The sequence below is a fragment of the Vombatus ursinus genome, unplaced genomic scaffold (assembly GCF_900497805.2).
Source record: "Vombatus ursinus unplaced genomic scaffold, bare-nosed wombat genome assembly UNPS02014832.1, whole genome shotgun sequence".
Lineage (NCBI taxonomy): Eukaryota > Metazoa > Chordata > Mammalia > Diprotodontia > Vombatidae > Vombatus > Vombatus ursinus.
Window position 1 is genome coordinate 46,955,152 of NW_020954610.1, and position 24,376 is coordinate 46,979,527.

General features: G+C 36.3%; 1 protein-coding gene across 4 annotated transcripts in view; it reads left to right on the forward strand.

The window, feature by feature from the left end:
* SNX29 (sorting nexin 29) overlaps positions 1 to 24,376 on the forward strand; it is a 636,216-nt gene that overhangs the window by 178,273 nt on the left and 433,567 nt on the right. For all 4 annotated transcript variants that reach the window (XM_027839088.1, XM_027839089.1, XM_027839091.1 and 1 more), the window contains one exon: positions 19,530 to 19,612. In XM_027839088.1, the coding sequence (XP_027694889.1) occupies positions 19,530 to 19,612 (83 nt within the window). The remainder of the gene's footprint in view (positions 1 to 19,529; positions 19,613 to 24,376) is intronic.

Here is a 24,376-nt window from a genome sequence, read left to right on the forward strand (position 1 = left end):
GGGCATGGGTACCCAGACTATGGTCTCTGTAATTAGGTTGATCTGGAGGGTGCAGTGACAAGGTAGATGACAAGAAGCTGCCCAGGGTATAATGTGAAAGATGGTGGGGGCTGGTTTGTATGAGTTAGTACTCCCACTGTCAACAAATAGGACAGTGTGGGTCCCAGGGCTGGAGTAGGTAAGTGGGTTAAAGTCTATCAAAATAGGGTCTTTGGATATCTAGTGGTCCAGATGATGAAATAGCAAGAACATGATTGGGGTATAATGTGAACTATGGCTTTGATGAGTTAGATATAGTGGGTCATGTGAGTTTTCACTCATGCACTCATCTGCCTCACCTTTGTAGATCTCAACCCATCTACTCCTTCAATTAAGCAACCAACATGTATTTATTAAGTGCCTACTGTGTTCTAGGCCCAGTGTTAGGTGCTGGGGATTCAAAGACATAAGTGAAAGAGTCCCTGCCCTCAAGAAGCTTACGTTCTAAGGGGAGAGGGGAAGAGAGATAACATGCACATACAAAACAAGTATAGAGTAACTTTGGATGGGAAGACTATAGCAGGTGGGGTATAGGGGCAGACAGGAAAGGTCTTATGCAGAAGGAAGTATCTGAGCTAGATATTGAGAAGCAGGAATTATAAGAGATGGAGTTGAGGTGGGAGAGAAGAATTCCAAGAGTGGGAGATAGTAGCTAGTGCAAAGACACAGATGGGAGGTAGAGTGTTGTGTGTAAGGGTACAAAAGATGTTCAGGATCATTGTACTGTAGAGTGTATAGAGGGGAAATTATGAGTAATAAGACTGAAAACACAAGAGGGGATGAGGTTATGAAGAGCTTTAAATGACAGAGGAGTTCAAATTTGTTCCTAGAATCATGGGTGATGGGGAGGCACTGTAGTTTATTGAGTTAGAGGGGTGTTGTAGTCAGATTTGATACTCTAAAACAATCACATTGGCAGCATTGTGGAGGGTGAAATGGATTAGGGAAAGACTTGAGGCAGGAATACCAATTAGCAGACATTTTTAGTAGTCCCTAGAGGAGATGATGAGGACCTGAGCTAGAGTGGTGGTTGTATGAGTGGACAGAAGGGGATGTATGTGAGAGAAATTGTGAAGGTAGAGAGAATAAGATTTGGCAACTGATTAGTGAGAGTGAGCTATTGAGGATAACACCTAAGATGCAAATATGAGTAGTTGAAAGGACAGTAAAAATACCAGAGGTTTGGAAGAAGGATGGGTTTGAAGGGGAAAGACGAATTTTGTTTTGGATCTATTGAGTTTTATATGCCTCTAGGACATTCTATTTGAAATATCCAATAGTGAGTTGGTGATAGGGAATGGAGCTTAGGAGAGAGACTAGGGCTCTGGGAGTTATCTGATTATGGTTGATAATTAAATTCATGGGGTCTGATGAAGTCGCCAAGTGAGAGAGTGTAGAGAAAAAAGAGAAGAGGACCCAGAGGGGAGAGTTGATGGACACCCATAGTAAAGGATGCGTCCTGGATGACGGTCTAGCACAAGAGACTGAGGAGCAATCAGACATAAGAGGAAAACTAAAAGAAAGAAAAGTATCATGATAACTCAGAGGGGAGAGAGTATCCAGGAAGAGAGGAGAATGATGTCATATGCTGCGGAGAAGTTGAAAAAGATGAGGATTGAGAAAAGGCTATTGTATTTGTCAATTAATTGCCAACTTTGAGATTAAAGGTTTGGTAGCATTGAAGAGAGTAATTTCACTTGAGTCATAAGGTTGCAAGCCAATTCCAGAGGATTTAGAAGAGAGCACAAGAGGAAAGTATAGGCATTAATTGTAGACAGCTTTTTCAAGGAGTTTGATAAAGGAATGAGAGATATAGGACAATAGCAGAGAATGGTAGGATCTAATAAGTTTTCTGAAGGATGGGCAAGACTTGGGCATGTCTGTAGGCAGTAGATTCTCATGTGTATTCCATAAATCTCTATAGAAGAGCTAGGTTTAAATGCTGTATTTTGGTAGGGAGAGGATGATTTATCTGTTAGTTATCTGTTGTTCTAGCTGTGTTCCTAACTCATCTCCTTACCTGATCATACATTTCCTTGAATGATGTCTCTGATGCCACTTTTTGTGAGAAAGTCATTTTTGGAAACATATTTCTAGTATAATTTATGGCCACAATGCTCATCCCTGTTGTCTGAAAATTTGCTTCTCTAGAGAACATAGCATTCCATGATTCATAGCCATATAGCATAATAGAAAGAATATTGGTGTTAAGAAGATAGACTTTTAAATCAGATTATGATGCAATGATTAGAATCATTGAAAGCAATCTTTTTCACTCTCTTCCTCCTTTTTGCTTCTGGTTTAGTTTATTGTTGATAATGCATTTCTCCAAAATGTTCACTGATTCAGTTGGCCATCTGTCTAATTATATTTCATAATTTGGGAAGTATATCCTTCATGTACTTGTTTTTTCCCATGTATATTACTAGGGAGACCTCTTGTGAGTCACTGGAAATCTCATTGAGGATATCCTGGAGTACTCTGGGACATGATGCAGTGTGTCACCTTGCAGATATTAGCTTCTGAAAGACCTCATCATCTTCAGAGGAAAATGTCAAACACTTTCGGCAAATTAGGTTTCCATGGTTTACACTTGTTTTGATATTGTTAATTAAAGTATCATTGAATAAAGTTATCTTCTATGTTTGCATCTAATAAGGATTTTTTTTTTAGTGGCAGATGCATGTGAGATCCTTTGTTGGAAGAGAAACTTTAATGTTTAGATTTGCTTTACTGAATAAAATTTTCTCATAATCCTGAAACAGTAAATATGGATACTGTATTTTCTACATCTACCAGTCAATTGTATTGTTATGAAAATGGAAAATCTTTAGATTTTCTGCTTTAGAAAATCATCTTTGAAAATTTGGCCATTTTCTCATTATATTTTCATCAAGGACACTCTCCATACATGTCTAGACCATTATCATAAAAATTTTGTAGAAAAGAGAACATAGTAATATGGATTGGTAGTTGTTGATATTTTTAGTGGCTTTTAAACATTTTAGTAGTAATCATCACTTTATTGTTAGCCATTAGCATGCAAATATTTTTCAGTGTGTCTGACTGTTAAATCATCTTCCTCTATCTTTTTATATGTGTTTTCCCAAATTACACAGAACTTTTCAAATATTTATTCTAGTATAATTGTTTTCTGCATTTTAGATGTTTTTCTTATCCATTTAATAAGGAAAAGTGTTGCATAAAATTGAAGTTCATATTGGTTCCTATGTTCACTCTAGTGTTATTTGGTATTGCTTAAGTGGGATTTTTCTGATATCTTGAAATGGCGCAAAGGTGAGAAAGTCTACATGGTAATTTTAGAAAAAGGAGAAGCAAACAAGATCGAAGGCAAAATATACAAATGAGGCTAGATAGAGCCTCAAAGAGCCAAAACATTTCTTTTGTTTAAGTACTATCATGGGCTAAAATAATTAAATGGTTCACCATGTAGTGCCACTGTTCATGTAGGTTTCAAATACTAGTGCCATTCTAATCAGGGGAAATTGGGTTCTTGTGGTGGACAGAACATTATCTACCTTTGTGGCTTGGGAGATATGTTAGCATTGCATACGTAAGAAACTTATAAATAAGTTTAATATTTTATGCTTTAACTTGTTTTTACTTTCACTTGACCCCTCTTATAAATAAGCACCTTTGTTGTTTCTTGACAGTACAGAAAAAGTAAATCTGAATAACTAGTAGCAATTATCTGAAACAACACGACCCTGTTTGTTAAACATCCCAGGGAACAGAGAGAAGATTAAAAAATCCCCTTGCTTTCTTGTTGGTACTGCCAATCATCCAAATGCTTCCTCCATGGGGAAATACCTAGAGCATTTCATTTCCATGGCTCAGGTTGCTGTGAGTTAAATGAGCAAATTGTGGAATATAGTTCTGCCATATAGCAAGTGGCCTCACAGTTTTTCTTTTGACCTCAGAAAACCTAGAAGCCTGGCATATCTTTGTGTAAAGATGGCACAAAATCTCCATCTTGCAAGATAAGTAACTCTGGGTTTTCATCTGTGGCCTCTGTAAAAAGAAAAGTGCCGAAGCACCTCATTTTCATCATTTCCATCAGCAGTCTGGAATATTTGCAGCTCAGCACAGGAAAGGTGGACAGCTCTAACAATGAGTTTGAACCAACCATGCAAACACACAGGATCTTCAATTGACCCACTTCCGGAGAGGAGGGGAATTAATGATGACAGGCAGACCACCTCCTGTGGCATCCACAGACTTTCAAGGAAGCATCTAAACCAATACAATCAAATTCTAAAAGCTCACTTAAAAACAGAAGGAATAGATTTATTTTACATAAGATTGCATTGTCGATGCTTCACAAATAATGAATAATAAGTGGGTTAGGTGTTTATGGAATACATGAAAATAAAATTGCCACCATGGAGCCTGTTTTAAAGCTGCCAAGTTCCTAGTTCTTCTTAGTTATAAATATCAGCATATTTAAGAGGATTTTCTATTTGTCTGTTTTGGGTCTGGGACTTTTCACAGAAAAGGTACTTTACAAATTCAAAGTTTTGTAAAATATTTTTAACACATAATTCCCTTATCCCAGAAGTTTAGGAGTAAGTAAATAACTTCTTCTTTACTTTCTCCAAGGTGAATAATTAGGAGAATGCTGATTTTATTTTATTTTTTCTCTTGTGTGACTTCAAGAGGATTAATGGATTGGAGAAAAAAAATTTGTGTACTGTTGAGTTTTAATTCTCATTTTCCAAGTTTTTATCTAAAATATTTCAAGAGGCAAAGAAATGGAAAGAGCACTGGACTTAGAGTCAGGAAACTTGAGTTCAGATCTATGCTAATCCAGTTCTAAGTTGTGTGTTGGCATGCCTTCTTCATCAGCCAAATTGTACTCTCTCCATCCTCATTATCTTCCAATTCAATCCTTTTTCAGTGCCTTTGTTCATATTATTCCACATGCTTGCAATGGACTCCACTCCCCACTCCACATCTTGAAGCCCCTCCATTCCTTCAGGACCTAACTCAAAAGCCATCTACTTCATGAAGTCTTACTTGACTGCACAGGTGAAAGTGATTTCCTTCTCCTATAATCCTCTCAGTACTTTGTCTGGACAGCTCCTTTGCACTTGTCTCACTTTTTGTTTCTTAGTCCTTTGTTTGCTTGTTCATCCTTGTTTCAGATGTCTTGTAAATTTTCAGGAACTGGGAGGAAGAGCAGGTTGAAGCATCATAGCAACTCTTGTTTAGAGTGCAGTGAATTATTGCATCCGGCCTTTTGTGCTATCAAGATTTCTTCATTTCTTTTTATTTTATTTTATTTTATTTTTTATTTCTTCATTTCTGAGGTTGTATATTACCCCAAGGGGCTGCATGGTTTAATGGGTAGATTATTGGACTAGTTGTCAGATCTCACCTGTGATACTTACTATTTTGTTGGGTAAGATGCTGGCTTCTCTGAGAATTAAGCAACTAAGACTTAAGTTAAAGACAAGTTGTGATGTGTCTTGGTGGAAGGAGTTCCCATACTGCTGAAAAAAAAAAAAGATATATGTAGTCTAAAAAATAGGCAGACCAAAGAATTTATGAAGATTTGGCCTTGTTTCATGGTAACTCTTCATTGGGTTGAATTGCATTTGTTGAATTGAGTTTTTTGAAAATTGATAATTTATATACGATATATAGGATAACAACTAAGTACATTCTGACCAAGTATAACATTAAAAACAGAACATCTCAGTCCTCAACCGTTCTTGTATAAATAGGAGTACACAGGATACCTTTTGCAGGAATGAATCTACTTCCTTGCAAGCAAAACACCAGACAAGGAATCTATTCATGATTGTAAGAAGTGGAGGTAATTTGTTAATAGTAGCACAGGATGAACCATAATGGGTCAGAATTTATTACCAGCTCAAAACTGATTAAGATGGTTATTCCTGAAAAAATATGTTTATTTCACCCCCAGCTTATAAACTTTTACTTCTGTGGGTTAATATTTAAAAATGCTATTGGTGAGGTTTTGCCATTTAGACCCTAATAGTGTCTAACCCTACTCTGCCTACTGAGATTCTTGTAATCCTTGGGAATTAGTTTTATTTTTCAAGCCTGACCTTTATGCAGTTTTTAAAAATTAGATTTCTAGGCAATATTTACTGACTTTCTTGTGTCTAGTGACTTTGCCATGCTGGGACCCATGAGTTCAGAGTACTGACTCTTCTTGAATTTAGATATTTCTTTTTTTGCTGGTCTTTCAATAATTTATCACCAAAGTGCTTATTGAGATTGAATAGAGGCAAAGAAACGTTTTAATCAAGTATACTCTGGCAGCAGTGACAGACTGCTTTGGGCAGCATTAGTTTTTCTTATGCTTTGTCAACTTTTTGAGCCATTAACTTGTGAAATGAAAGTAAATTTGCTACTTCTGAAACAGGCTGTAAATGTCCCAAGCCCTTTGGGCTTCTTTTGTGCTGAGATAGGAGTACATAAATAATTATTTTAGAGCAGAGATAGTATCATCATTGAACCTTCTAAATTATAGTAATAGCATTTTGAAAAAAAAAGCATATTTCTTTAGACCTGTATTTTTATAGTGATTTGATTTCTGCACTCTGGCCTTGGTGCACTCCCTGACATTCCAAACTCATGGATGTTGCTTGGACTTCAAAGCACCTGAGTGCTTGCTTGCTGGAAAAAGATTTCTTTTCCATAAGCAACCTTTGTTTTTTTCTCTCAGCTCTTCTGTTTCGTGTTACTCCACTTAAATTGCAGTCTGTTTCCTCTCTATGCCCCATAGAGATTAGATTTTTGTAAAAATAGTTTGACCCAAGAAAAAGCAACATTTATTTTGAATTAGCAGTTCACTTGTTCACATGTATACATACACGCGCGTGCGCACACACACACACACACACACACACACACACACACATATCTGTCATAGAAAGGTGCCTCTTCTATTCTAGGAGTATGTTTCCTTTCCATCAAAGCAGTTTGCTAAATAATAATAGTAATTATATTTTGTTTTTATCTGGTACCTCTTGAAGGTCTTTATAGATTTTTTTCCCCACAGTAATTTTTACAGTGTACTCATGAAGTAGGCAGTCAGATATTATAAACATCAGAGAACTATGATGTTTATTACAATAATAATAACAATCACGTGTGTTGTTATTCTCAAATGCTATTTTATATTTAATGTGTTGTATTTGTGTTTCCAAAGCAAGCTTTCTTACATTATGAGTGCTTTAAGGCTATTGTTCAATCCATTCTTCTAGGTATCCAGCCTGGATAGTGAGTGCATATCTATAAATAGTGTCTCATCTTAAAGAAGTTGTATTTAATTTATCTCTATTCTATTTGTTCTTTAAGAAAGTGGATAGCTTACAAGTATACTGTCCACTTTGCAGATAGAATAATCAAGGTCAAGAGGTAAAAGTATTTGGGAAGCAAGGATAGGGGACCCATATTATTGACCAGTAGTTTCAATCTACCTTCTAAAGCCCAATACTACTGTCTTCTTAGTGGTTCTTTATGGTATAATTAATTTTTATTATGTTTGTTTCACAACTGAAGCTCTTGTTCTAATATAGCTTCTTGGGACAATAGCTCTATGATGAGAGGTTTTTCATATTTTACTTCTCCTGTATATTTGCCTATTTGGCAATAGATAGTATTATTATCATTATTTTTCACCTACCCACATAGATCCTAAGTTCTTAGAGGGTAAGGGCCATATATCAATTCTGCCTGAATGTCTTTTTTTTTTTAATTGTGAAAGCAATACTTTTAGAGTGAGAGGACTTTGATTTCACAGTTTCTGACTAGAACATTTTATAAAGCAGTTCACTTTGCTTCACAATTCCCATGGAGTGATGAAACCTACAAGGTTAAAATGTACATTTCACAACTATCTAGAGTTGGAGAAAATGATGGTGGATTCCCACCCTTAGAAATGCTGTCTACTGTGCTGGAGCCCTAAGGATTTTCCCGGACTGCTCTCTTTCCCTTTATTCTTCAAGAAAACATTCCTTTCCTGAGGTAGAGCAATAATTGAGCACTAGTTTGTGAAGACTTTGTGCTGTACTCTTGCCTCATGTGCCATGGAGAAAGGTTAGATGCAGGCTGTGTGTGAAATAAGAACATAATACAAAATGGGATTCTAAGATTAGAACACTTCAGTCATTACGTGTTGCATTCAGTGCCTTTGGAGGGATATATCACCTACAATTAATTATCTTCATGAGTTATTTGATGTGTTTGGGTTGTTTCCCTGGCCTCAGTTATGAAATAGGGAAAACAGGTTGCTCTGGATCTGAATTTACCAGGTGGCTAATCAGATGGAGTTTATAAGAGAAATAGTATAATGATGGAAATGGGAGAGTGCACTAAAAACTAGACAAGCTTTTTATGTATTTCTCTTTCCAGCTGACAGAAATTAGAAACTGCACAGAAAAAAGCAGCAAAAGGTCTGAAAAAAGTCAAGGAGAAATACAAGAAACTACATTTTTGTCTGCTTAGTTCTCCCACCTTTAAAGGAGAAAAAGTGCAAAGGAGAGTTAAATAATATTTATTCCTTGTGACTGATGGAGGAAAAAGGCTCCTATTCAATTTTCTGCGTGGTTTATAGATCTAGACTGGACAGATTTGCATTCTGGTGATGATTATGACTTGTGACCCTTAGTGCAGCCAGATACTGATTATCTGGGCTGATGGAGCCCATCATTCTTCTCCCTCAGCTGGCAATTAGGAGTCCCAGGAATTTAATGGAAAGAGGTCTCTTTTGGGTATGGAAAAGAGCTCGAATTTGGAAAGGAATTGTAAAGGAAGAAAAACACGCCCAAAGATGGAAGGGAAAGTCTGAGAATAGAGTTGATCAGAAAACAAAGATGTTAAGTACTCATGTGACCACAGCATCTTCACATACATCATTTCTTTGATGCTCACAACCACTCTGTGAGGTTAGTGCCTTGAGTATCACCATCCTCACTTTATAGAGGAAGGAATTAAATTAAATTCTTCCTTCTGAGTGACTTAGTTTCTCGGGGTCATTGGTGTTATTCTAATCTACATTAAGAGGCAAATTCCTCTATAGGCACCCAAATCACATTCTATTCCCTCTTCTCCATCAGATTGCCCCCTCTCTGATCTCTACCCTTTCACTAATTTTCAATGTCTTCCCATCTACTGGCTGCTTCTTTGCTGCCTGCACACATTCCTATGTCTCTCCTATCCTTCAAAAACCTTTATTTGAACCTTCTCTTCTGGCTCACTATTGTCCTAAATTTCTCCTTGCATTACCAATTGCTTATTTGACATATCTAACTAGATATCTCATAGACATCTCAAACTCAGCATGTAACAAAGTGAACTCATCTTTTTTTCCCTCAAATCCTCCCCTCTTCAGAACTTCCCTATTAATGTCCTCACCTTTCTTCAAGAGGGATGTATGGGGTCTTCAGGGAGGACTGGCACCTTTGGTGTGAGGGCTTGCTGAGTCTTTTTCAGGGCTGCTCATCCGCCTTTGGTGTCTACCTGTCATTCAGCTGTCACCTGTGGCTCCAAGAAGCTGTAGCATGCACAGCAGCCTCACACTGGTAAAACCATTTTGGCAGATGAACTAAACCAGGTTGAGGGTAACTGACAAAACTCAACCTGTGGGGGAGTTAAGGGGATGTCTGCCCCAAGCATGTGAAGACTTCTCCTGGCCAAATGGGCAGATGAGAACAGTTTGTTCCAATGGCCATGAAGGCGGCCAAAGTAGGCACTGTTGAGTGCTTAGAGCTTGGTCAGACATTGAAGACACCAAGGTCATCTACTGCATCCTGGGCCATCACCAGTCATCTTGACTTTTGTCCTGCCACTGGACTTTGATGACTGGAAGAGAGAGTGAAGCTGATGACTTTGTGCAACTCTGCTTTACTTGAATCCCATTCACATGCAAGTCAAGACATCTGTGATATCATTCCTCTTCTTTAAAAATGAAGGACAAACAACATTAATGTCAAGGGTACCACCGTCCTCCTACTTGCACAGACCCACAACCTCGGTGTTATCTTTGACTCCTCACTTGCATTCACGCCACATGTCTATTGCTAACATCTTTTGTGTGTACCCACCGCCCTTTACACCTTTATGGCATCTCTTATACATCCCTTTCTTTCCACTCACGACCTTTTCTCTGGTATATATCCTCATCATCTCTTGCCTGGACTATTGCAGTATTTTGACCACCTTGGTCACCTAGTCTTTTCCCTCCTTTCTTCCTCCTCTCTTTCCCTCCTCTCATTTCAGTGCTCCTCTCCTTCTTCCCTCTTTCCTTTCTTCCTCCCTTGCTCTTTTCCTCCTTCCCTCCTTCCTTCCTTCCTTCTATCCCTTTCATCTTTCTTGCTTCTCTTACTTCCCTGATCCTCTTATTCCTTCATTCCTTTCCCTTCTGTCCTTCTTTCCCTTCCTTCCTCTCCCTCTTCTTTCCTTCCCTCTATGCCTTCTTTCATTTCATGCCTCCTTCCTTACCTTCATCTTCTTTTTTCTTTCTCCCTCCCTTCTTTCCTCTTTCCTTCACTATTTTCCTCCTTCTCTCTCCTTCCTTTTCCCCTTCCCTTTCTCTGCTTTTGTAGAACCATTATAGCTGAGTATCTTTATGACATTCATTTTTCAATGTTTCATTCAACATTTTTACTATTCTTTTGAACATAATCTTGATTCCTAGTGATCAATTCTTTCTTTACTTATAATGGCTGATTGTTGCTTATTCAAGAGTAGTATCATGTTCTTGATCCAAGGTATATTAGACTAAATTTATTCTTGTTGGGGAGTGGGGCAGGAATTGCCTTTGTACCTTTTTGTTGTGCAGTTGTGACACTTGTGCCTTTGTAGATACCCTGAAACGGCTCATTAGTTTTGTTTCAACTAATTATTCTTGCAGAGCAGTGTTGTCTTCAGTACTTAGTTGTTTATTCTGACACTGGGGCAGCAATAATTACCTCAACTTACAAACATTAATTATTGAAGTAATTTGCAGATATTTCCCAAGCATTTGCAATTTACCTGATGCTTTGCTTTGCAACCAGCAGTGTTGTATGGTCAAGGTATGTGTTTATGTAAGATTTATACAATACGTAAAGGTTAATTAAAATGCGTTTATCCACAGTGCATTTCTTCTTTTGTGGTGGAGCATTGATATTTGTTACTCTTACTTCTTTTTATGGTCTCTGACCATATGAAATATGCTATACCTTTTTCAGGTGGTTAGATTTTAATATTATTTATGGTCTTTATCCTTTCATTGTTTATTAGATAATGTGTATAAAGTACTATATAAATATGAGTGATTATTTTTACTGCCATTAATATTCATAAATGACTATGTTGTCATCTGTGGTATGTAACATATTTTATGATGACAGTCTGGAAGTAATACTTTTCCTTGTGCATGTTAAAAGTAAGCCACTGGAGGATAATTAGAATTTACATAGGACATGAGCTCCTTTATAGCAGTGACTTTCTTTCTGCTTATATTTGTATTCCAAGGGCTTAGCACAGTGCCTGGCACGTAGTATACTCTTAAAAATGCTTGTTGATTGACAGTAAGGAACATATCTTTTTGAAAAATTCCCATCCTTGTTTATAGTGTTGTACTTAGAGCAGATGCTTCATAATTTTTTTTGATGATGATGTAACTATACTGCAATCAAAGAAAAAGATTTTCTGGTTGTCAAGTCCTGTAGTTATTTTAGTATGCAGGATGAAATTAAATATAATTATAAAATCCCTTTGATGAACCTGCTTTATATCATTTGAACTCTATCACATTTAATAGAAAGAAAGAGACAATCATCATGGAATATGTCTAAAGCATACAAGTGTGTTAAATTAAAAAATACCCTATTATTGTAAAATCTCCATATTCCAGTGTGATTTGAAGAATGGGGTATTCCATAATCACATATTCTGGCTAATAGAGTATCATCACATACACCATATGTTGGTTTGTCATTTTCATATGATTAAAATTTAATAAAATGCATTTAATATGAAATCTTCCCTGAGAAGTATGTATCTATCTGTCTTCCTTTTGGTGCTTGTGAAAGCACATCAGGATATTGCAGGTCTTCAGGTTCATCATTATGCATGTGTGGACATTCTGTGTAATGTAGATCCCTATGTGGAAGAATAGAACCTGGGTCAAAGTTTATTATTTATAGTTTTATTCAGTTTTTATACAACTGTTTTTCCTTTGTAGGATGATGGACCTTGAACTTCAGATTTCACTTTGAGTATTAGTTTAGGAAAAGTCCCTCCCTCCACCTCTCTACCAATGTCACATTCAATACTAACACTTCTGTTTATATTAACATTTGCCTAATCATCTTTCTTAAAAGGAAAAGAATTTTGGAAGACAAATCTGCTCTGTCAGAAGCTTATTTTGTTACTGTTATTTTCTGCACAAAAATGGGGAAAGCAAGAAGATGCTATAGAAAGGAACGAAAAATAATGGTGCCATCTGTTTACAGGTTATTCTTAGTAGTCAGATAATTTTGCTTTATTTTAAGTTTAAAAACATGTAATACACCAATTTTTTCCATCAACTAGATCAGGTCATGTCATTCTTCATATATGAAGACATTACTATCGATCCTTATTAGTTGAATGTATATTTTCTTTTCCAGCACCAGTATTAGATTTGTGATTATTTATCGATCATTTTCTCTGTCTTACCTGTGACCAGTCACACATATTTATGAGATGGCTGATTGTGGCCTAGGGTATAGTCTGTGTCTGTGTAGCAGAGCAAAGCTAACTTGCCAAAAGGAGATTTGATCTTGTCCTTGCTCATATGTATAAAATAATTTTTCCCCAAGGTGATAATTCTAGGGCCATCATTTTTACTACTTGGATCAGTAGGCTTTATTTCTTATTTTTATGACCATGTGTGTTTGTATGTATTCCCATTTGAAAGTATGTGGTATGTAACATATTTGATGATGACAATGTAGAAGCAATACTTTTCCTTGTGTATTTTAAAAGTAAGCCACTGGAGGATGATTAGAATTTTTGTGAGCACATAAGCTTCTTGACAGTAGTGACCGTCTTTCTGCTTATATTTGTATTCCCAGGACTTAGCACAGTGCCTGGCACATAGTAAGCTCTTAATAAATGCTTGTCGACTGACTGACAGTAAGGAACATATCTTTTTGAAAAATTTACATCCTTGTTTATAGTGTTACACTTAGAGCAGTGTTGATGTGGTATTGATTTTGGGGGTAGTTTTAAAATGTTTTTTGAAAGGAATCCAGAATTTTATCCCCTTTCCTCCACTTCCATTTACAAAGCAGAACAGAAAAAGATGATGTGCTATTAGTTGTAAGAATTAAGTATTTAGAGACAAATGTGGAAGAGGAATACATTTTAATTATTTCATATGAGAATGTTTCTATATCTTGAGTTGTAATGTATCTTATTCTACAATTAGCAAGGCAGAATCTATCATCCCAAAGGCCTGTGCCTTCTGTCACAGAGATTCTTAACTTTGAGTCTATAGACTCCAAATGGTCTGTGGCTAGATTTCAAGGGGTCTGTTAACTTGGATGGGAAAAAAATTATTTTAACTAACCTGTGATTGAAATTTTACATTTCTGTCAAATATAAATGTAGACAATAAACACTATTCTGAGAAGGGGTCTATAGATATCAGATTTCCGAAAGGATCTATGACACAAAAGGTTTAAGAACTTCTGCTCTAGTGTTTCCTTAGAGTTTTGGTTGTGCCTTACTAAGCAGTTTTGCAGCTATTCTACCCAGAATTAATTTATACAGAAACATTTATCCCTCTAATCCCAGAGAGGACACTGAGCCATTTAAGTGACTTCTTTATTCCATTCTAGCCGAGGCATCTGGGTGGTACATTGCATAGAACATGTATGGTTGGTGGATCCTGGGGGTCCCTGAGACCTTTTCAGGGGTCCATGAGGCCAAAATTATTTTACTAATAACATTAAGACAACATTTACCTATTAAAATACTTCTCTCCTTTTCTAAGTACAAGTCTGTATGAAGCTGGATTTTCTTCATGTACTTCAATCAAAACTGTATTTTGCAACAGACTGAATGCTGAAACAGATATGAGAATCCAGCTGTCTTCTTTTAAGCTATACATTAAAGTGATATGCAGATATGTAAAATTATACTTTTTTTACTAAATTCTTTTGTTTTGGAAAAATATTTCTTTACCAGTGTTATTTACATTAACATGTAGTGGGTTTATTATTATTTTAAATGTATTAATAAATTTTTTAAAATGATCAGTTTTAAATTCTAATATGGTAAATATAAATAGATTTAATTCACATTAACAAAAACACTTTGGGATGCTTAATAATTTTTAAGAGTGTTAAAGGGATCTGGATTCCAAAAAGTTTGAAAATTCAATTCAATAAAAATTTTTGAATGCCTATTATGTGCCAGGTACCACTAACCATAGAGGATACAAACAAGAAAAGGGAAGACAGTTTCTGCCCTCCAGGAGTTTACAATCTATTAAGGGAAGACAATACACAAAAAGAGGCTGGAAAGGTGGGAGGAGTGAAACACAACAAGGGCATTCTTTAGTGGGCAATCTTGTTCCGTGGAGTTGAAACCTAGCAGAGTTGTAGATGGAAAGTGGAGTAAGCTAAAAATCCAATTCCTGTCCTCTAAAAAGGAGCAGTTTGGGAGGAATTTGGTGCTCCACCCTCCAGTTCTTGAGTGTGAGGGGAGAGGAGGCTAGATAGAGCATAGGACTTGGAGTCAGGAAGACTTGAGTTCAGATCCTGTCTCAGACACTTACTAGCCATGTAACCCTGGGTGAATCACTCTCTCAGCCTTAGTTTTCCCATCTGTAAAATCAGGATAATAATAGAACATACCTCTCAGGGTCATTGTGTGGATCAAATGAGATAACATATAAAGTGCTATGTTAATGAATGAATCAAAGCATTTATTAAGCACTTACTAAGTGCAGAGTACTGTGCTAAGTGCTGTGGATACAAATAGAAATATAAGGAATAATAGAAAAGTAAGACAGTGAGAGCCCACATTCTAATGGAGGAAGATAATATATATAGCAATGTTAGCTATTATTATTCAGTTTATTTCCTTTAAAACAAGAAGAAATTTTAATTCCTCTGGTCATGTAATTCCTCTTCTCAGAACTCTTCAGTGGTTCTAGCCTTTTGCTCACTGAATAAAGTTCAGATTTCTTTGTCTGACATTGAAGGCTCTTCACAATCTGTTACTGTTTTCTCTAGTCTTATCTCATATTATTTCTTGTTTATTAAAAATAAAATCTCTTTAGAAGAGTTAAATAAAGAAAAATGCTAGGCATAAAACCTAACTTCCCAAAATAGTAAATATAGTATTTAAAATTACTAGATTTAAAACCAAGGATTATCTTGGGTCATTATCTAATTTCTGATTAGGAATCCTGCATGGTAGTGTGAGTTAAAATTCCATGGTAAGTGATTTCATTATAGCAAAAACCTATTACCCCCACCCCCAAAAAAAAGATTTCCAAATCTTAATTGTTCATATACTTAAAGCAGTATTGGATACTTAATTCCACATACATTTGCACTGTCTTTGGAAGTTGTTATAATGTGATTAATCTCATAGAAGCAGACTTTGGAGGAAAGCAGCATGTGTTATAGAAAGAATATTACAGTTTATGGTCAGGGTTCAAATTCTGCTTCTTCTTGTTATCTGGGTAACTTCTTCTTGGGCATGTTAATTCTGTGCCTCAGTTTTCTCACTTTAAATTGAGGGAATTGGATCAGATGATTTCTAAGGTCCTTTCTGGCTCTAAATCTATGAGGCTACTCACTTCTAAACACCCTCCTAAACTGTTTGTTCCTTCCTCTCTGAGCTCTTGTCTAAAATATCTCAGCTTCCTTTCTTTGCCTGTTGAATATCTATCCATGTTTTAAAGTACAATTTACATGCCACCTCCTCCATGAGAAGCTTGTTTATTCTCCTCTCTTCCTGCTTTCATTAGTCAGGATCCATCCTGCTTTGATTTCATGTAACCTTTCGTACTATTCTCTTTAGTGTAGTCATTTATATGTGTTTCTCAATCATCTATCTCAATCCTGTTAGATTGTAAAAACTTTAGTGGAGAAGGTGCAATCTCTTAAATACACCTTTTAAAAAATTAATCTTATTTTGGGTTTAGTAAAAGGCTTGGCACACCATAGGGATTCAATGAATATTTGTTAAATGAATTGAATTTTTCCTCCCTGTGATGTATGGTTTTATCTTCTCCCCTTCTTTTACCTAATGCTAAGAAAATTAAAACTGCTTTCCTGAACAAGTAAAACCTGTGAACACTGAATGAGTATACCTTAAAGACTAGAGGAATATGTTGTTAAGTTCATACAGGTACTTATTAAAAATGATGGTGGCCTTCCTGATACATTTATTTTTTGGTGCCTACTTTTGCCTTAAACATTGTTGCTGTTCTGTAACGTTTGAGGGACAGTCTACAGAAAGGTGGATTACTTGATTTTAATATGCATGTATACAATGAGGCTAAAGCTGAAAGAAGCAATCTTTGGTGGCAGCTGAGCTGCTTACAAATAAATGATTTGGTAGTCTCATTAAAGAACAGCCCCAAGAATGACCCTGGAGTCAGGGTGTGATCTGCATCCTCAGGGAGCATGGGAGTACAATTCTAGGCTCCTAAAGAGTATGTCAATAAGACATTGAGTCTACCGTATCTTTTCCAACCAAAAGTTTGTCTTTCATATAAATTCTCTATTAAAATGTGTAGTTAGGGGATGAATAAACAATTCTAAGAATTGCTGAGATAGCTGGGTAAATATGGTAGGGGAGACTTTCTTCACAAAGCAACAACCTATTTATATTAAGATTTTTTTCCCCTTCAATCTCATTCTCAACTAATTTAAATGACCCACTTTTTCAGTTGATTGGAACGTGAATATGCTCAGGTTTGTTTTTTGTCCAGGAGTTAATTGCTAATTAGGATTATAAAGGATCATACGTTTAGAGCTGAATATCATTTATAATACCTTTCTAAGCATGAAAATTGTATTTTTTATATGATTCATTTACAGAATTTATGTACTACGTACTAACGTCCAAAAAGTCAGTTCATCCCCCCCCCAAAAAGTGATCAGTTCAATCTTCAACTATTTTTTCAATGCAAAATTTTCTTCTGCAATCTTTTGAAACATCTCCCTGTAGTGGTTGATATTTTACCCACAGTTTCCCCATCATTTGGTTTGGAATTGTACTTTTATTCAAATCTTATTGCCTTTTATTTATCAGACTCAGTTTTAGATGGATTCTTATGGCATTCTTAAAGCCAAAAAAAAAAAAAAACTAATCAAGACCAGAAAAAAGGGAAGTGTTATTAAATACATCAGTCTGGAAAGATAGATTGAGATGAACAAAGGTGCTGGGAGGCTGTCTGACTCAGATGTATGAGCTGAGCAACAACAGTCTGAGGATTTCACCAATATAAACAGATAACCTGTCTATTCAGTCAGGTGTATAATGTTCTTTTGTGTACTGTTTTTATTAAATTTCCATAATATAGAAACATATTTAAATTGTATTTTCACTTTACCTTTTTCTTTAAAAAATGTATGTGACTTGAATTCAAATTTAGAGCTTGGGAATGGAGAGAAGAATCTTCAAAAGAGGAAAGGAAAATGAAGAGTTCTTTGAGATGGTTTTTTTCCCTTAACCAACCTTTGTGGTTTTACATAGTTAGCCAATTAATTTGCTAATACTTCTTCCTATTACATATACAGAAAATCAATATACCTCTAGAAGGAGCCACTGAAGAATAGAATTGGCTTTTGAATTAAAGGAAAACTTGTTCATTTACAGTATTCAGAGCTTTCATGTTGAATTTAGAGACTTCAGGAAAGACTTAATCATATTATTTTTAAATCCACCTATGTAGTACGTGTCTCCCAGTGTTTTGAAAATCTAATATGATAATGCATGTCACATGCTTTGCAAATCTTAAAGTGGTACGTAAAAGTCAGATATCTTTGAGGTTCCTTCTGATATAGAATCTATGATTCTATGATTATTATAATCCTTTCATGAAATTGTGTGTAAAAGGACAGAGAAAAAATAAAATAATCATGGTAATTGAGAAAGAATCTTCCTAAAAAATCTGTGAACTAATTGATGCAAATATTATTATTCCTATTTAATAAATGAGGAAACTTATAGTTTAGAAAGGTTAATTGGTTCAGTGGCCATACATGTCAGAGCTGATAGTTGAATACAAGTTTCTTTAAGTCCAAAGTTCTGTGCCAAACCTTGGGACTTTGAGGTCTAATCCAATTACAGTTTTTTTCATGCCTCTACCAACACAGAGGAATTCCAGGCTTATGGCGTCACTAGGGGGAGCTAAAACAGTAGAAAATGGGAGTTTACAGCTTTCTTCAGGTTGAAGCCAAAGCATAAACCATAAAACAAAGCAGACATCACTTATTCCCTATATGAATACATGTTGCTCTTGCTCAAGAGGAAGAAACAAATTTTTCTGAGAGCTTAAAAAAAAGTTGGATGTTTCCCCTGATCCAACTCATTATTAGGTGGTTAATACAGGCTTAAAAATCATGGTTATGTGTACATACATATGCATCTTTTTCAATGCTACAGAAGGAAAAGTCAGCCCCTCTATGATTTATTAAATACTTCCTCGAGAATATCCTTAGGTGCATGGAATTTAATTGACTTGCTCAGGTTCTCACATCTAGTAAAGTCTAAGGATGAACTTGTGTCCATGTTGCACTGACTCCAGACTGGACACTTTATCCACTGTGGGTGACCTTTGTAGTTTAGTCCTTCTTGTAGGTTAAAGATTAGTGTTGATATTTCCCCAGTTGGTGATTATTTCAACTTAGCTTTAGAAGTGTTCTGTAGGGTAATAGCTATCCTCAAAATACTGCAGGTTAACTTTAGAATGTAATATAGTATAGCAGCTAGAATGCTGGACTAGAGGCCAGAAAGACCTGTTTTCACTTCCTGTTTTTAACACTCTTAATTAAATGACCCTCTGTTTTCTCATATGTAAAATGGGATAAGTATAACTCTAATGCCTATCTCACAGGGTTGTTGAGAGGATCAAATGAGATAACATATGGAAATGATGTTAAAAACCTTATAAATTCTAACAGTTACATTATTCATTTATAGAGTAAAACATCCTGACTTTAGAATAAATGTATTGAATTAGTGTGTGCTAGAGACACTCAGCTTAGTATTTTCCCTATTGTGAAAAATAGCTCTTGAAGGTCTCACTCATGCATGCCCAGTCTTCTGTTACCAAATTCATTTCTGTATTTTCCCAAGTGATAATAATCTTTAAGACAGACTGAACATTAATATTTATAGGAAGCACAGCACATGTTTTTCTTTATATAGGTTTTTCTGCCTCTAATTTGTTCCTGTGTTAATATCCTTTTAAAAATTCTTTTTTTTTCCTGCAGAGAAAATGAAGTACTGAAAGTACAACTAAAGAAGTATGTGGGAGCTGTCCAGATGCTGAAAAGAGAAGGACAAACTGCTGAAGGTGAGGAAAAAGGGGGAAAAAAACAGATAGTATAGGCCATAACATGGGCAGATTTGTTTCATGAAAACTCCTTTTAAAAATTCTTGCAAGCTGTTATTAATGTAACAAGAGCATTATACTGGGGGCTAGGAGATCTTATTCTAGTCTCACTGTTGACCTTGGGAAATTCACTTAACCCTGTGTGCTTCAGGTTTCTGTCCTGTAAAATGTGGGCTTTTTACCTTATAAGAATCTTTCTAGTTCTTAAATTCTATTAATTGGTGAGGGGACATTCATTTTCTGAGTTATTAACTAGCATGCCTACAGTCTCTTAAAGCTTAGATCTGAAGAATTTTTAAAATAATAAACCTTGGAAAATGATGATGAAAAGGCAAATGGTTATCTGTCCTCATGTTCCAAATCCAGAAAATCAGGTAGACACAAAATCCAAACTCACACAGAGCAGAAAGAAAAATTTTCTGCTTTTGTTTTTGGCCCTTAGTTAGCCATCACAATTTTTATTAGATTTTTCTCAAAAAATCATCAGGAAAGGAACTCTTGACTTTGATTTTAATAATAGTAATAATACTTATCATTTCTATGGCACCTACTATGTGCCAGGCAATGTGCTAAAAATTTTAGAAATATTATATCATCTAATCCTCACAACAGCCCTGCAAGGTAGGTACTATTATCCTCATTTTACAGTTGAGGAAACTGAGACAGCCAGAGATTAAGTGACAGCTAGTAAGTGTCTGAGGCCAAATTTGAATTCATCTTCCTATCTCCAGGCCCATAACTCTATCTGTTGAACCACCTAGCTGCCAATAGAATCTAAGATAACTCTCACATTTGGTACCTGAGAAAGACACTAAATGTATCCATAAACAATATGACTTTCTATAAGGAATGTTTTAACAAGAGAATTTAAGATTATTTTTTGTGGTCATATTCTCCAGTAGTACTGTGTGGACTTGCCACCTGATAGAGGAAAATAGGATTTGAATCTGGTTATGCCTTGTGACATAAACTCATTAAATTGTACAAAATCCAAACTGAGTTTATCCTGAAGATTTGATTTCATTTAGTTTAAGTTTGATACTGGCTAATCTGTAATGTTTACATTTATACAACATGATTAACTCAGGAACAGTTTATAACAGTTGACATTCACAATAAATTCAATACATAACCTGACAGGTAAAGTACATATCAAAAGATATTGACAATGAACAACCCTTGAGTTAAATTGATTTACTAAGAGGTCAAAGATGAGGAGAAGAGGAGAGCAGCTAGTGTAGGTGAGATGGCTTGGGAGAAAGTTAAAGGGTTAAAGGGTTTGGAGGTCACAGTGCTTATGAAAAAGAAGGGTTTTGTAAGGGAAGGCAGGGGGAGAGGTGAAAAGCTAATAGATTTTGGTCAGATAAGGAGATTTCATAATTCTTGAACATAGAGGTGGTACATTTGTGGGTAAAGGATTTTGGTTGGGTAGTAGATGTCAATAGCATGAACTTCAAAGGAAGAGAGGTTACTAAGTGAAAGCAAAAGGGAGAACGTAGAAACACTAAATTGGAACAAGTAGTATTCCAACTCCCCACCTCAACTAGTGAGCTAAGGATGATGAGTGAAAGTGGCCAGGGAAGCTGTGTCATCAAGGGGAAACCAGGTTTCAGTAAGAGCTAGTAGATGGAAGGAGTGGAAAAAGAATAGATTTAAGATGAAGGGAAATCCATGTCTTGTGGAACAGGTTAGATGGAGTTAGGAAGTGGAAGGGCTGGTAGAATTGGGCTGAATCTTTGGGATGGAAAGGTTGAGGGGAATGAGAATGAACAATCACATGGTAGGGGAAGTAATACAACTTGCCCAAGGTCAAACAAGTGTCTCAAGTAGACTCAGATTCAAACTTAGGTCTTCTTGCTCTTAATTCAGAACTCTTTTTATTATGGTAATTGATTTAGGGAGACTATAACTTTACAAATTCAAAACAGATTTTCAAGGTTGGACATAGAGAGATCATTCCAGGTATGGGTGGTGGTATTCAGTCTTTTTCATTTGTGTCTGACTCTTTCTGAGTCCACTTGGGCTTTTCTTGGCATTGATATTAGAGTGTTTTTCCATTTGCTTCTCCAGTTTATTTTACAGATGAGAAAACTGAGGCAAACAGAGATAAGTGATTTTCCCAGGGTCACATAGCTAGTAAGTGTCAGCAGCCAGATTTGAACTCAGAAAGATGAGTTTTTCTGACTCGAGGCCCAGCACTCTATCCACTGCACCACCTAGCTGCCCAAATATGGGTGATCACCCATGCAATGGCACAGGTTAGGAAGGTGGTATGTCATGTTTGAGGAGTAGAAAGGATTATAGAGTTTGTAGGGGGTGAGTAAGGTATAAGAAGACTGCGAAAGTGTGGATGGGGGTAGGTCATAAAGGCCTTTGAACTCCAGATAGAGGATTTTCTGTTTCATCCTGGAGGTGATAGGGAGCCACTGGAGTGTACTGAAGAGGGGGAGAAGGAGTAACATGGTCAGACATGTGCTTTAGGAGGATTGCTTTGGTAACTTAGTCGGGGATGGATTGTATTTTGAGGCAAAGAGACAAACTAGCAGGTTATTGCAGTCGTCCAGGCATGAGGTGATTAGGGCCCACACAAGGGACTGGCAGGGTCAGAGGAAAGAAGGGGCTTTCTAAGAGACTTGTTGTGAAGGTAGAATTGATAGGACTTGACAACAGATGGGATATTATTGTCAACGTTTTTATTTGGCAGATTGGACTTTTGAATTGCAAACCTCCTGCTTTTTCTTTTGTACTGTATTACTTTTTATGTTCAGTGTGAATTAACTTTGCATGACGTTCAAGGAGATGACTCAAAAGGAGCTAAGTAAGTCTTTATACTCTTGGGGAATTGTGGTGTGGAGTAGCCTGTAAATAGTCTTCCAGTGCACACAGTGACTTTTTGAGCATTTATTCCAAGGGTTAACAGTGATGTTTTGTGGAAGGGCTTTGTTCATGGAGACATATTTATGTATCTATTGTTGCTTGATCTCAAAGATCACATTGATGAAACTAAAATCCCCCTTCTTTTCATCAGACCATGGACTTTTTTGCTTGTTTGAGTTGAGCTTGGGAGTTTATGTATGTCTTTGGCTATATGCCAAGTACTGTCACCAATATGTGCATGATTTTGTACAAACAAGCCAACCTATCTGTGTCAAGGGCCATTATAAGCTTAAATGAAATGCTTTAATTTCTTTAGATTTGTTTTATTTATTCTAAATATTTGTCCCAGTGTCAAAAAACCTTTCCCTCTTTCTCCCTCCTCTCTCTATCTGGGCATGTTCAGCTTTGTTTTGCATCCTTGGTGTAATAAGTCCCTATTCCACAGTGATTAATTTCAAAATTATAAGCTTTCATTGGTGGATTCATTTAATTAAACTGTAGTAGGCATAGGGATACTAGGGAGGAGAAATGGCTTGTTGGTAGAAGCAATCTCAGTAATCAGCAACAAGAAGAGAAGGAAAAATGGAGTGATTTGATGGATGAGGAAGCCTTGGAAACAATTTAAAATGTTGTTTAGACTATAGTAGCTCCAAGAAACAAAAGGAAAAAGATCCCAACTATCCATTCTTGTGTCACTGCTGATTTGTTGCATGTTTGGTAATCAACCAATTCTGTACTTTCATAGATTCCATACATTTTCTGTAGAAATGATTTCCCTGGGCTCTCAGGAACTAGGTCAGAACAACTTAGGAGGTCTATAATACATGGAGACAGATGATCTTGTGGGTACATGCTCTCAAAGCTTTCATGATTTTTTAAAGCAAAGCACATATACTTTTTTTTTTTTGAGCTAGCTCAGGCTTATATTTCTAAGTGCCAGTTAGACAAGGTAGATGCATAAATTCACATAAGTATTAAGTGGAAGAGCCAAGATTTGAACCCAGAGCCTCTAACTTTAGATCCAGAACTCCTTTCACTGTCTACACTACTATGGCTTTTTAAGTGTCCCAGGATTAAGTGCCAGAATCTAGATACAAATGGGAGTCCCAGAATCCTTGCTTTCATAGCTATGTGAGGTTGGGGAAGTAATTCACTTCTGTGGTCTTGTAAGATAAGACATTTGGATTAGATAATCTTAAGTCTCCATCAGGTACTACATCTCATGACCTACATCATAACAATGATAATAATAATAATGTGGCATTTAGATGCATTGTCTCATTTTTTTTTGCCTTTGAATAACCCTCTTAGATTAGACATTGCAGATATTCTTATTCCCATCTTACCAATGAGGTTTCAGAGAGGATATGATTTGATACAGGTGGTATCACAAGCAGAATTTGAATCCAAGTCTTCGTACTCTTAAGTTCAGCATTTTGTCCACTTGATGCTGCCTCTCAGTGAGAAGCTGACATAATAGTATGGCATTGTGAATAGAGATCAGTTACTCTGTTATTATTAAGTGCCTCCTGTATGTCACGTACTGTTTTAGTCACCGGGGATACAGAGTAAAAAGAATGATACAATCCCTGCCTTCGAAGAGTTTACTTTCTTTTGAGAGAGACATCATGTGCATATATAAAACTACATACAAATTAGATGAAAAATAAATTCAAGATGATTTTTTTGGTGGGGAAGTACTAACTAGTAGTTTTGTGGGACCAGGAAAGCTTTTGTGTTTAAAGTGGCTGGGACTGAGCTTTGAAAGAAAATGGAGAGTCTAAGAGGGGGAAGCATGGAATACATTCCAGGAGTGGGGGTATAGTCTCAATTGAGTCCTAGAGGTGA